Source organism: Ranitomeya variabilis, unplaced genomic scaffold (assembly GCF_051348905.1).
Source record: "Ranitomeya variabilis isolate aRanVar5 unplaced genomic scaffold, aRanVar5.hap1 Scaffold_81, whole genome shotgun sequence".
NCBI classification, from domain to species: Eukaryota; Metazoa; Chordata; class Amphibia; order Anura; family Dendrobatidae; genus Ranitomeya; species Ranitomeya variabilis.
In genome coordinates this window covers 197,501-210,000 of record NW_027508201.1, presented here as the reverse complement: position 1 = coordinate 210,000, position 12,500 = coordinate 197,501, and the positions used below count along the sequence as shown (strand labels likewise).

The 12,500-nt window shown below is 50.5% G+C and overlaps 1 protein-coding gene across 2 annotated transcripts in view; it reads right to left on the bottom strand.

Moving 5' to 3' along the window:
* The window catches only part of LOC143792829 (piwi-like protein 1), a 73,791-nt gene that overhangs the window by 42,328 nt on the left and 18,963 nt on the right, over nt 1-12,500 (bottom strand). For both annotated transcript variants that reach the window (XM_077279345.1, XM_077279346.1), the window contains exons 7-9: nt 12,308-12,388; nt 11,391-11,588; nt 3,347-3,458 (exon numbers count right to left, since the gene is read on the bottom strand). In XM_077279345.1, the coding sequence (XP_077135460.1) occupies nt 3,347-3,458; nt 11,391-11,588; nt 12,308-12,388 (391 nt within the window). The remainder of the gene's footprint in view (nt 1-3,346; nt 3,459-11,390; nt 11,589-12,307; nt 12,389-12,500) is intronic.

The following is a 12,500-nucleotide window of genomic DNA, read 5'->3' as shown; positions in this document are numbered from 1 at the left end:
CGCTAGTGTGACACCGGCCTATTAGTGTCTTTATGGAATTGGTCCTTGCATTGACTGCAGGAACCCAAACATGAAAGTCTCTCAGGAACCCCCCACTGCCAGGGATAACAGCGTACCCCCTCCTCCAAGTAGGTTGCCTCCCAATCTCTCGTAGTAGAGACCTGACCAAGGCATCTAAGGCTACTTTCACACTAGCGTCGGGAACAACCCGTCGCTGCGCGTCGGGCCGACGTTCCCGACGCTAGTGTGGTCTCCGCCGCACAACGGGGGCAGCGGATGCATATTTCCCACGCATCCGCTGCCCCATTGTGATGTGCGGGGAAGTGCGGGGAGGTGGGGGCGGAGTTCCGACTGCGCATGCGCAGTCGGAAAAAGCGGACCGTCGGGAGCAAAAAACGTTACATGTAACGTTTTTTTCTCCCGACGGACCACTACCATACGCCCAAACGCCGCCAAACGCATTGACCGTTTGGAAAGGCGTCGCAAATGCGTCGCTAATGAAACTCTATGGCGAAAAATCGTATCCAGCAAAAACTTTTGCTGGATGCGGCGTTTCGCAAAAACGACGCATTTGCGACGTATTGCAGTTAACGCTAGTGTGAAACTAGCCTTAGTCGTTGGCAGAGGTCTCCACACATCTGACTGATTAATCCTCCGTCCCTGCAGCTCTGATCATTTCCCTACAAGTTTCAGAAGCATGCAGTCATGACAGACCTCACATAGGCCCAGGAAGCGAGCACAATCCAGCTCCACGTCTGGATCCCCTCTGCTCCATCATCATCCATTTACAGGAACTGGAGGCTTTTTGCCAAGAAGAGTGGGCAGCTTTACCATTTGAGAACATAAAGAACCTCATCCACAACTACCACAAAAGACTTCAAGCTGTCATTGATGTTAGAGGGGACAACACACCGTAATATGAAATGGGGTATGTGAACTTTTGATCAGGGTCATGTGGATGTTTTGGGTTGTCATTATGATTTAAAAAGAGAAAACACAGTAGTCTCACAGTAAATGGCTTCACCCAACCACTGACCATGAGTGGAGGAAATGTTTTGGTGTTATCATTCATATTCTCTGTAAAAAGGCCAATAAATCAAAAATTCTGCTGGTGTGTAAACTTCTGAGCACAACTGTATCTCTGGTTTCACATTCCTGCATTCAGGTATTCACCTTTTTCCATCCTTCCAGGGCCGTCACCTATCTCGTACTGTGACGGACCGACTGTTTCCATATGCTTCAAGATGAAGCATCTGATGCCGCAGCCTGGGACCACCATACTAGGCAAGGACCACATTAAGGCTGTGTCTCTTGATGAATCTCATTCGCCGAGAGAACTTTGCCTATCAGGACGTGAGAGCTCGTCCTTAAGCTGGTTCTTTTCTGCTTACAACGTGACCAGTAGTTTCCATCTCCAGAGACAGGGAAGGATCTTCTCTTCAGAGCCTTCCCTTCAGACGAGCGGTTGTTACTACTCCCTTGTAGACGTTATCACGCCTATTTCACCTGTGTGGAATTTTACCATGGAAAGACCTTGGCGCCCATGGAGAAGAGTCTTCGGTCCTTCTAGTGATATTGTCTCTTCGGTGTCCATCTCCCTGCCTCTTCCCCTCTTCTTCAGCGTGTTCACCAAATTCAGTTGACATTGAAACAACTCTTTCCTTTCATTGCAAGGAACACGATGGTCCGTCCCCAGATCGTACCTTACTTTCTACCCCCTTGGGTGAAGCAAATCTGACCGGGAGGAGCCAATCACTTTGCCTATCGGTGGTAGGCTGTGTCCATGGATACTTTTACTCAGCTTGCAGAGCTGTATACGAGGAGCTTACAGCCCAGGGACACTTTTAAAGACCAAGAATCTTCCCTTCGACCAACCCTTCGAAGTTCAGGGTCCACCTTATCCGCATGAGCCGTGACTTATATCCAGAGCGGAACACTAAACAAGACAATCTGGTGTTCTTTGAACTGAACTCAATGTTCCTTTTCTCAGTCCTGCTCATCTCATGGGCCCTTCTTCATCCTCCAGATTTCTCGGCCCCTTAGTTTGCGTCAGGACACAGAGGCAGCAGACTATAAGGCCGCTGGGTCTCTCCAACCAGGGTGTTTAACTAAATCATAGCAAGGCGTCCACCGTTTTCCCGCCAGAGCAGCACGGTGGGTCAGTGGTTAGCACTGCAGCCTTGCAGCACTGGGGTTCTGGATTCAATCCCACCAAGGACAACATCTGCAAGGAGTTTGTATGTTCTCTCCCTGTTTGCGTGGGTTTCCTCCGGGTTCTCTGGTTTCCTCCCACATTCCAAAGACATACTGATAGGGAATTTAGATTGTGAGCCCCATCGGGGACAGTGATGATACTGTGTGTAAACTGTAAAGTGCTGCGGAATATGTTAGCGCTATATTAAAGATTATTATTATTATTATATGTCTGGTTGCAAAGGGTCCTGAGCCTGGTTGCACTCCTTCCTTGTAAAGCCGTTACCTCCCTTCCTTCTCTAGGCATTTCATACTTTTTTCCTCCCATTGTCTATTTTCAATCAGGATCTTGCCAGGAACAGAGTGAGGTAAAGACCTATTCCACTTAGGATCACAACAGTGGGAGTTTCACGGGCTGTTAGATCGCTTCCTCGTCTTCAGTCCACACCTTCTCCTAGTGCTACACGGTTCTCGTCTATTCTTTAGCGATCACCAATCTGGATTAGGGACGTCCCTCCTGCAGCAGTGGACCAACCTTACATTTTTGAATACCTGTCTCTTCCCACACTAAGGACTGCTTTATGATATCCTATGGTTTACGGTGTCCCCCAATGAAGCAATAGAGAAAAGAAGATTTTGGGTACTTTCCGTAAAATCTTTTTCTCTGAGCCTTCATTAGGGGACAAGACACCCGCTCCCTATTTGAGCCATTGTGGGTTACATTTAGGGTAATCTACTTTAACCCCTTTCCCCCAGTTTTCTCCCAAACTGGTTGGTTCTCTCCCAGCTGGTGGGTAAATACTGCTGGGGAGGAGTAAGCTTTATTCTGCACAGTGTCAGCAGCTTACACTCATGGTTTCCTGTGTCCCCAAAAGAAGGTTCCAAGAAACAGATTTTACAACAAGTATCCAAAATCTTTCTTTGTACACAGTCGCTACGGGAGCTGAAAACAGCAAATCGTTGTTGGTGTCAGGTGTCCAACTCCAAGGATAAATCAGCAATACGAGTTGTGGACAATCCAAGGGTTTTTTTTAAAGAATTTTTTTTTCAATTGTATTTAATAACGAAATTAAAAATGAAAAAAAAACAAAACAGGTTTCCTGAGGTTTCGCACTCAAGGCTCCCAGTTCTCATTATTCCCAGCAGGTCTTACGTTCTTATAGTAGTCCACAAAGCTGATCTCGCTTCCGTCTGCCTTCTTGAAGGTGGACGCTGGAGTCATGTTCCAGGCGATCTCGTCTATACGGTAGGTTTTATTGTTGTACCTGCACAAAAAGCAGCGTTGATCAGTGAAATTAAGAATTCAGTAAAGAATAAGTGATCAAACAAATCGCAATTTCACGCTCTTTAGCAGAAATTAAAAATAAATTATATATATATATATATATATATATATATATATATATAGGGATTTTTGTGTGTACTCACCGTAAAATCCTTTTCTCCGAGCCATTCATTGGGGGACACAGGACCATGGGTTATGCTGCTGTCTCTAGGAGGCTGACACTAAGCTGAGACAAAAAAAGGTTAGCTCCTCCCCTGCAGTATACACCCTCATACCGGCTTCCAGACACCCAGTTCAGTGCAAAAGCAGTAGGATAATAACAATAAAATATGAAGAAACATTAGAATATAACATGTCAAACAAACAGTCAAAGACCAAAAAATGTAACGAGCCGCAAGGCTACCAGGGTGGGTGCTGTGTCCCCCAATGAATGGCTCGGAGAAAAGGATTTTACGGTGAGTACACACAAAAATCCCTATTTCTCCTTCGCCTCATTGGGGGACACAGGACCATGGGACGTCCCAAAGCAGTCCCTGGGAGGGAAACAATACAACCAAGTAACTCCGTGCACCATCTGACTACAAATGCGCAACAGCCGCTTGCAGAATACGCCTGCCAAGGGCCGCGTCCGCAGAGGATTGGATGTGGACATTGTAATGCTTTGTGAACGTATGCAGGCTGGACCACGTTGCGGCCTTGCAAACCTGCTCCGCTGTTGCCTGGTGCCGGATGGCCCAGGAAGCACCCATCGACCGAGTGGAGTGTGCTCTAATCCCCGCCGGGATAGGGCTGCCCCTGACCCGATAGGATTCCTGGATAGCAGATCGAATCCATCTGGCTATCGTGGATTTAGACGCAGCCAAACCCTTTCTGTGACCCTCAGGGAGCACGAAAAGGGCATCCGATTTTCTGAAATGAGCCGTTCTGGAGAAGTACCTTCTGAGGGCCCGTACGACGTCTAGAGTATGGAGAGCCTTCTCGACCCTATGCTTGGGCTGCGGGCAAAAAGAAGGGAGGATGATGTCCTCGTTAAGATGAAACGACGAGACCACCTTCGGAAGAAAAGCCGGAGAAGGGCGTAAGACCACTTTGTCCTGATGAAAGGCTAGAAACGGTGCCCGGCAGGACAAGGCGGCGAGCTCTGAAACCCTTCTGATGGACGTCACCGCTACCAGGAAGGCAACCTTCCAAGAGAGGACAGAGAGCGAAACGTCTTGAAGGGGTTCGAACGGGGGTTCCTGAAGAACCCCCAGGACCAAGTTGAGATCCCAGGTTTCTATCGGCATCCTATAAGGGGGAACCACATGGGAGACTCCCTGGATGAAGGTCTTGACTTGGAGGTTGGCGGCGATCCTGCGCTGAAACAGCACGGATAACGCTGAGACCTGGCCTTTGAGGGAACTGAGTGCCAAACCGGAGTCAAGACCGGACTGAAGGAAATTCAAGATGCAAGGGATAGAGAAAACGAGCGGAGGAAGCCCTCGGAGCCTGCACCATGAGAAGAAGGTTTTCCAGACGCGGTGGTAAATGGAGGCGGAAGACGCCTTACGAGCACTTAACATGGTGGGAATGACCTGCTGAGAGAAACCGGCACGAGTTAGAATCCAGGTTTCAACAGCCACGCCGTTAAACGTAGGGCCCCTGAGCTCTGATGGTAGATCGGTCCCTGGCGAAGTAGATCTGGGCGGTCTGGTAGCCGCAAGGGCACGTCGGCTACGAGCTGGACGAGTTCCGCGTACCACGCGCGACGAGGCCAGTCTGGAGCGACCAGGATGACCGGAACTCCCTCCGTCTTGATCTTTCGGATCACCTTCGGCAGTAAGGGAAGAGGAGGAAACACGTATGGGAGCTGAAACTGATGCCACGGGAATATCAGCGCGTCCACTCCGATGGCCTGGGGATCCCGAGAATGAGCAACAAAGTTGTGAACCTTGGCGTTCAATCTGGACGCCATCAGATCCACGTCCGGGGTCCCCCAGCGAAGACAGATCTGTCGAAAGACCTCTGGGTGGAGTTCCCACTCCCCCGAGGCAAGGCCCTGGCGGCTCAGGAAGTCCGCCGCCCAGTTCTCGACTCCCGGAATGTGCACCGCGGAGATGATGGAATGGTTGATTTCGGCCCAACGAAGGATGTGAGAGACTTCCTGCATCGCCGCCCTGCTGCGGGTACCCCCCTGGTGGTTGATGTAAGCCACCGCCGTGACGTTGTCCGATTGGACACGTATAGGGTGACCCGCAAGCAGGGTGTGAAAGTGACTCAGGGCAAGTCTGATAGCCCGAATCTCCAGGATGTTGATGGGGAGACTGGATTCCCGACCTAACCAACGGCCCTGGGCAGAGTGATGAAGAAACACCGCCCCCCAGCCGAGGAGGCTGGCGTCGGTAGTTACCACTAACCAGCGGATCGGGAGGAAGGACTTCCCCTGGAGAAGAGATGGACCCAGGGTCCACCATATGAGGGATTGTCTGACCCGCGGAGACAGCGGGCAAGGACGGTCGAGAGATGGGAGACTCCTGTCCCAGTTGTCCAGCAGAGCCTGTTGTAAGGGGCGGAGATGGAGTTGAGCGAAAGGAACCGCTTCGATTGCTGCAACCATCTTTCCCAGGATCTTCATGGCGAACCGAATGGTTCGCGGGCGAAGATGACGGAGCGTTCGGGCTCCCTGCTGAAGCGCTTGAGCCTTGGACCGAGGAAGCAAAACCAGCCCCCTTGAAGTGTCCAGGATCATTCCCAGAAAGGAGATCCGACGGGCAGGAACGGGAGAGGACTTGTCCAAGTTGATCAGCCAGCCCAGGCACGAGAGAGAATCCAGGGTAATGTGGACGCTTGACTCGCAGGTTTGGAAAGACGGACCCTTTATGAGGAGATCGTCTAAGTAAGGTAACACGACGACTCCTCGCGAGTGAAGGATGGCCATGACAGCCGCCATGACCTTGGTGAATACCCTGGGCGCTGTGGCAAGACCGAAGGGTAAGGCCGTGAACTGGAAGTGGTCGTTCAGAATGGCAAAGCGGAGGAACCTTTGATGAGGCGGGAAAATCGGGATGTGAAGATAGGCATCCTTGATGTCTATCGAGGCCAAGAATTCCCCTCTTTCCAACGAAGAGATGACCGATCTGAGTGATTCCATCCTGAAGTGCCGGACTCTTACACACTTGTTCAGGAGTTTCAGATCCAAAATAGGGCGCACTGTTCCGTCCTTTTTTGGCACTACGAAGAGGTTTGAGTAGAAACCTTTGAACCTCTCGTGTTCTGGGACCGGAACAATGACCCCGCTCTGGCGGAGGGAGTGGATAGCGGAAAGAAGGGCGCGAGACTGAGCTCCCGAGCTGGGGAGACGAGAGGGGAAAAACCGGGTTGGAGGAGGAGAGGAGAACTCTATTTTGTAGCCCGACGATACCAGGTCCCTGACCCATCCGTCTTGAACGACGGAGAGCCAGGCCTGCTGAAAAAGGAGTAGACGTCCGCCTACTCTGGTGGTATCGACTGGCGCCGTTCCCGAGTCATTGAGACGGGAATCTGGGAGGTCTGGAACCTCTGGTTCTGGGCTGCCTAGGTTTTCCGCGCCAGGAAGGGATCGGCCTGAAGGAGGGGCGAACGTCTCTGTCTGTGCGAGCGGATCGGTCCGATCTGGGGCGACCGGTAGGATTGGACCAGGCTGGGCTGGTACGAAAGGACCGAAAGCGAAAATAAGGTTGACGCTGGAAAGCCGCCTTGGGCCTCTGTTGGGGAAGAAACTTGCTCTTTCCTCCCGTGGCGTCGGAAATAAGCTGGTCAAGCCTTTCGCCAAAAAGGCGCCCGCTTTGAAAAGGGAGAGAGATCAGAGATTTTTTAGAGGAGGAGTCTGCGCGCCACTCTCTGAGCCAAAGAGTCCTTCTAATAGCGATGGCGTTAGCGGCCGCCGATGCTGCGCAATTCGCCGCATCAAGAGATGCGTACATCACATAATCACTAGCCATGGCTAACTGCTTAGCCAGGTCCGCCATCTCAGACGGGAGGTCCTGTTCGTGAATAGATTTCGCTAGAGCATCCGCCCAGGAAACCATTGCCTTAGTCACCCAAGCCGCGGCGAATGAGGGGGACAGGGAAGAGCCTGAGGCCTCATACACTGAGCGAGCTAGGGAGTCTAGCTGGCGTTCAGTGGGACTCTTAATTGAAGCGCCGTCCGGGACTGAGAGAAGTGTTTTAGAGGCCAGGCGCGAGACCGGAGGGTCTACTATAGGGGGATCCGTCCAGTCTTTCACGAGATCTGTTGAGAAGGGATACTTCGATACCAGATCCTTCTTACCCGAGAAACGTTTATCTGGACGCTCCCTGTGACGCTTGACTATATCAAGAAAAGCTGGGTGAGAGGCAAAAGTCTTGTGGGAACGCTTGGTTCTGGTAAAAGAAACCGCGTGTTCCGGAGCGGAATTAGGGTCATCATCCACCCTAAGCGCGTGATTGACTGCTACAATGAGGGAGTTAACCGTAGCTCTGAACTCCGGAGCCTCCGGGTCCAATGATACCTCGGACTCATGTTCAGAGTCTTGAACGCTGCGAGCCCCCAAAGAGGGTGAGCGAGAGGTGGAGCTGCCAGAAACTGAGTGGCGAGGTGAACGCTCAGGAGAGGTAGTACGGATCCGTTTCCTGGACGACCGTGCCTCTTTAAGTGGAGAGCGGCCCCTGCTGGTAGACGATTCCCCTGCTACGTAGGGATCCCTTAGGACCTGTAACGGATTGCCCCGTTCCCCGGGAGGATTTTGAATGGATTTGATGGCGTTGGCTAAAAAATCCACGGACTGCGAAAGTGAAACAACCCACGGGGGGGGGCTAGGTACACCGGAGTCGGTGGCGGTGGAGGGCTCCTGGGCACATGGGGCATCGCAGGCAGAGCAGAGGGGAGAGCTTTGAGGGCGGGGAAGTGGAGCCTGGCAGGTGGTACACGCAGAAAAAAAGGTCGAATGCACCTTTGCGGATTTCTTAGTCTTAGACTGAGACATGGTGTAAACTAATGCCAGAAGCTAGCCTGATTCCCTGGGAGGGGAAGCGAGAGCGACACTGCAGGAGAGAGCTGACGGTCTCCTTACCCTGGTCCTGTGCCCCAACGAGGAAGAGGGAGGCGGCAGGAGAACTAGGCGACAGCCGGCGTGCACAGAGCTGCACGTGGGGGACGCTGCAGCTGGGAGACCTGGTGCTGCGGCGTGCATATGAGATCCAAGATGGCCGCCGAGACCTGGGGGAAGATCTCGCACACAGCGAGAAGCGCCAGGACCGGTGGGCGGAGCCACGCGATGACGCGAAAAGGGGGCGGAGCCTAGCGGAAAAGGGGGGAGCCGCGCGATGACGCGAAAAGGGGGCGGAGCCTAGCGAAAAGGGGGCGGAGCCTAGCGAGAAGCGCCACTAGAGGTGGGCGGAGCCGTGCGATGACGCGAAAAAAGGGGGCGGAGCCTATCGGGAAGCGCCGGGTCCCCGGCCGTCTAGGCCGAAGCCGGGGACTAAATTTGTACCATCGGCCTGGCGCGCTGCCGCTGAAGGCCGCGGTATCAAGAGGCCCAAGAATAAGGAGTGCCACTAGGACATGGGGAGCCCTCCGGACCGCCGGACCAGTGACCACCCCCCCTACCCCCGAGACACTTACCCTGACTGAGGTAATTGGGGTGGAAGAGAGGGACGGTGCAGGGGTTGGGAAGCCTCCATCCACCAGCCCCAGAAACGGGGGGTGGAGAGGAACCGTCCACCCCTGAATCAGCCGCATGCAGTGGTGATGCAGGGAATATCGCACGGACGCCACGGGTACTAGTGCCTCTGTACAGCCGAGGGTGAAACCTGGTGGACAGGGCAGTCCGGCATAAAAAGGCCTGGCTGCAGAAGAGGGTACTGGAGGAAAACACCAGTGCTCGTCTGGACTAAGTGGGGAGAACGGTGCCCTTCTAGGGAAAAAACCGTCGCCCCAAAAAAGATCAGCTCAGGCAGTGGCTCCCACGTCGCAGGAGAGGATACGGTGAGGTGAAACTCCCGTGCTCGCCTGTTGTTGGTTCGGGGGAGATCGGACCATGAAAGAATCCGTCGCCCCCTTCGTCCGGAATAGATTAAAAAGAAAAAATCCATGAGAATAAAAATCAGTGTGCCTCCTACGGACACTAAGCTTGAACTGGGTGTCTGGAAGCCGGTATGAGGGTGTATACTGCAGGGGAGGAGCTAACCTTTTTTTGTCTCAGCTTAGTGTCGGCCTCCTAGAGACAGCAGCATAACCCATGGTCCTGTGTCCCCCAATGAGGCGAAGGAGAAATATATATATATATATATATATATATTAAAAATATTCTAAAAAAAAAAAAAAAAAAATCTAATATGATCACGTTTTCCTAGGTCAAAAATACAGAATTTTAAAAAATAAAATAAGATCATATTTAGTATCATCACCAGTAACAAAAGAAGGAATGATTTAAACGCTGTAAAGTAAAAGAAAATAATGGCAGAACTGCTGATTTTTAGTAGATCCAAGTTTCCTAAAAATACAATATGTGAAGAAACCATTGTATGTACCTTAAAGTGGCATCGACAAAAACTACAGCTCGCCACACAAAAATCAAAGCCTCACACCGCTCCATGGATAGAAGAAAAAAAAAATTAAAGGACTCAGAAAATGGTCAAACTAATTTATTTCATTTTTTTTTAAACAAAGTTCAAATATTTTTTTTACCTACTTAAAAAAGACAAGTTTAGCATTGCTGTAGCTGTACAAATAAGGAGAATGTTATTGGGTCATTTTTTTAATACGACGAACACAATCAATAAGAAAACAAAAATAAAAAAAAAAAAAATTCTGCGTTTTTTTTTAAGTCATGACACTTCGTTTTTCAGCACATTATAGTGTAAAATTAATGGTGTAATTAAAAACTACAACTCGTCCCGCAACACAACAAGATGTAATATGGCGATAGTGAAAGTAAAAAAAATAAAAAAATAAAAAGTTATGGATCTTTGAGGAGAAGAAAAATTAAACACAAATGAAAACTGCTGATCATTAAGAGTCAATTACATAAATTTGGTTCCAAAAGTGAAGGAATAGAATGTACCCAGGTGATCCGTTTCCTTCTAGAGGCGCCGGTGCCCACAGAGCGGCCGAGTACGAGGCACATGGCGGCTGTTAGGCTTCTTTCACGCTTCCGTTTTTGCAATCTGCACAGGATCCGTCAATATGTTGAAATGACGGATCCTGTGCAGATTGTATATAACGGGTGTACTGGGCCTGTTTTTCCTGACGGACCCGTCGAGGCTATGCGCACTTGTTGTGTATGAGTCTTCGCAGCGGTTTTCCGCTGCAAAAAACGCATAAACAAAACCTAGGTTAAAAATAAATGAAAATAAATAAATTGGGGGGAAAAAAAAAAATCGTAATATTCTCACCTTCCGGCATCCCGCGCAGCGTTACGGATGCTCGCGATGCTCCCGGCAGCTGGCGTTCTCAATAATGCCTTGCGTGCAATGACCTCTGCATAGGCAGCATCAATAATAAAAAGAAAGAGAGCGAGCGAGAGAGAGAGAATTTCCCTGACTGGAAATTCTTCCACGCATGCTCAGTTTCAAAAGACGGCACCGTCGCTGGATTCCTGCTTTTCACAGTCAGTGACGGATCCTGCACCCATAGGCTTCCATTATAGCCAACGCCGGACAGTGCAGGACCTGATATTACGACGTGCAGAAAAAACGTTCCTCTGAATGTTTTCTCCGCTCAACGGACAGCGATTTACCGACGGATCGAGTGCACGACGGATGAAACGGATGGCCATCCATCACAATTCGTCGCTAATACAAATCTATGGGAAAAAACAGGATCCAGTAGAAAAATTTGCTGGATCCTGTATTTTTTCAAAAATCAACGGATTTCGACGGGAGAGAAAAGACGGAAGTGTGAAAGAGGCCTTACTTGGTGAGGACGATCTGTCCGATCAGCTCCTTGCAGCAGGCGTCCTGGAACCTCTGAGGGCCACACGAGGAGTACAGGCTGCTCATGATGTCGTGCACAGTCTCGTTCCTGAGGACTTTATGGCTGACATCAATGCTCAACATGATGCTGGACTCATACTGGAGGATGGAGGTGGAAAACCCCGGCCAGATGGAGAGTCTGATGGGAGAGGAGACAGGACGGAGGGTGAAGATGGAGGAGAAAAGTAACAGCATCAGTGTGTACAGACACCTACAGGCAACAGCAGGGAGCCAGCAAACAGCAGAAGGATTCTGTGCCTACATACATTACTTATCCTCCAGAGCTGCACTCTCTATTCTGCTGGTGCAGTCACCGTGTACATACATTACATTACTGATCCCGAGTTACATCCTGTATTATACTCCAGAGCTGCACTCACTATTCTGCTGGCGCAGTCACGGTGTACATACATTACTGATCCTGAGTTACATCTTGTATTATACCCCAGAGCTGCACTCACTATTCTGCTGGTGCAGTCACTGTGTACATACATACTCCAGAGCTGCCCTCACTATTCTGCTGTAGTCACTGTACATACATTACATTACTGATCCTGAGTTATATCCTGTATTATACTCCAGAGCTGCACTCACTATTCTGCTGGTGCAGTCACTGTGTGCATACATTACATTACTGATCCTGAGTTACATCCTGTATTATACTCCAGAGCTGCACTCACTATTCTGCTGGTGCAGTCACTGTGTGCATACATTACATTACTGATCCTGAGTTACATCCTGTATTATACCCCAGAGCTGCACTCACTATTCTGCTGGTGCAGTCCCTGTGTACATACATTACATGCTCCCATGGGTACAGCATGGTCAGTCCCATGTAATCCCTGCTCTGTTGGTTACCGGTGGGCTCGGACTTCGGTGGCGTCGCTCGGGTTGTAGTAGTTGCGTCCTATCTGCTTCATGTCCATGATCTTCAGGAGTCTGGGGGGAGAGAACAGGCGCTGTCAGCTCTGCAGGTGGAGGACGTGTGTGATCCCAGCAGTGGGCGAGGGGATGTGGGATCCACTGGAAGATGTGACTGAGGTTTTATCAT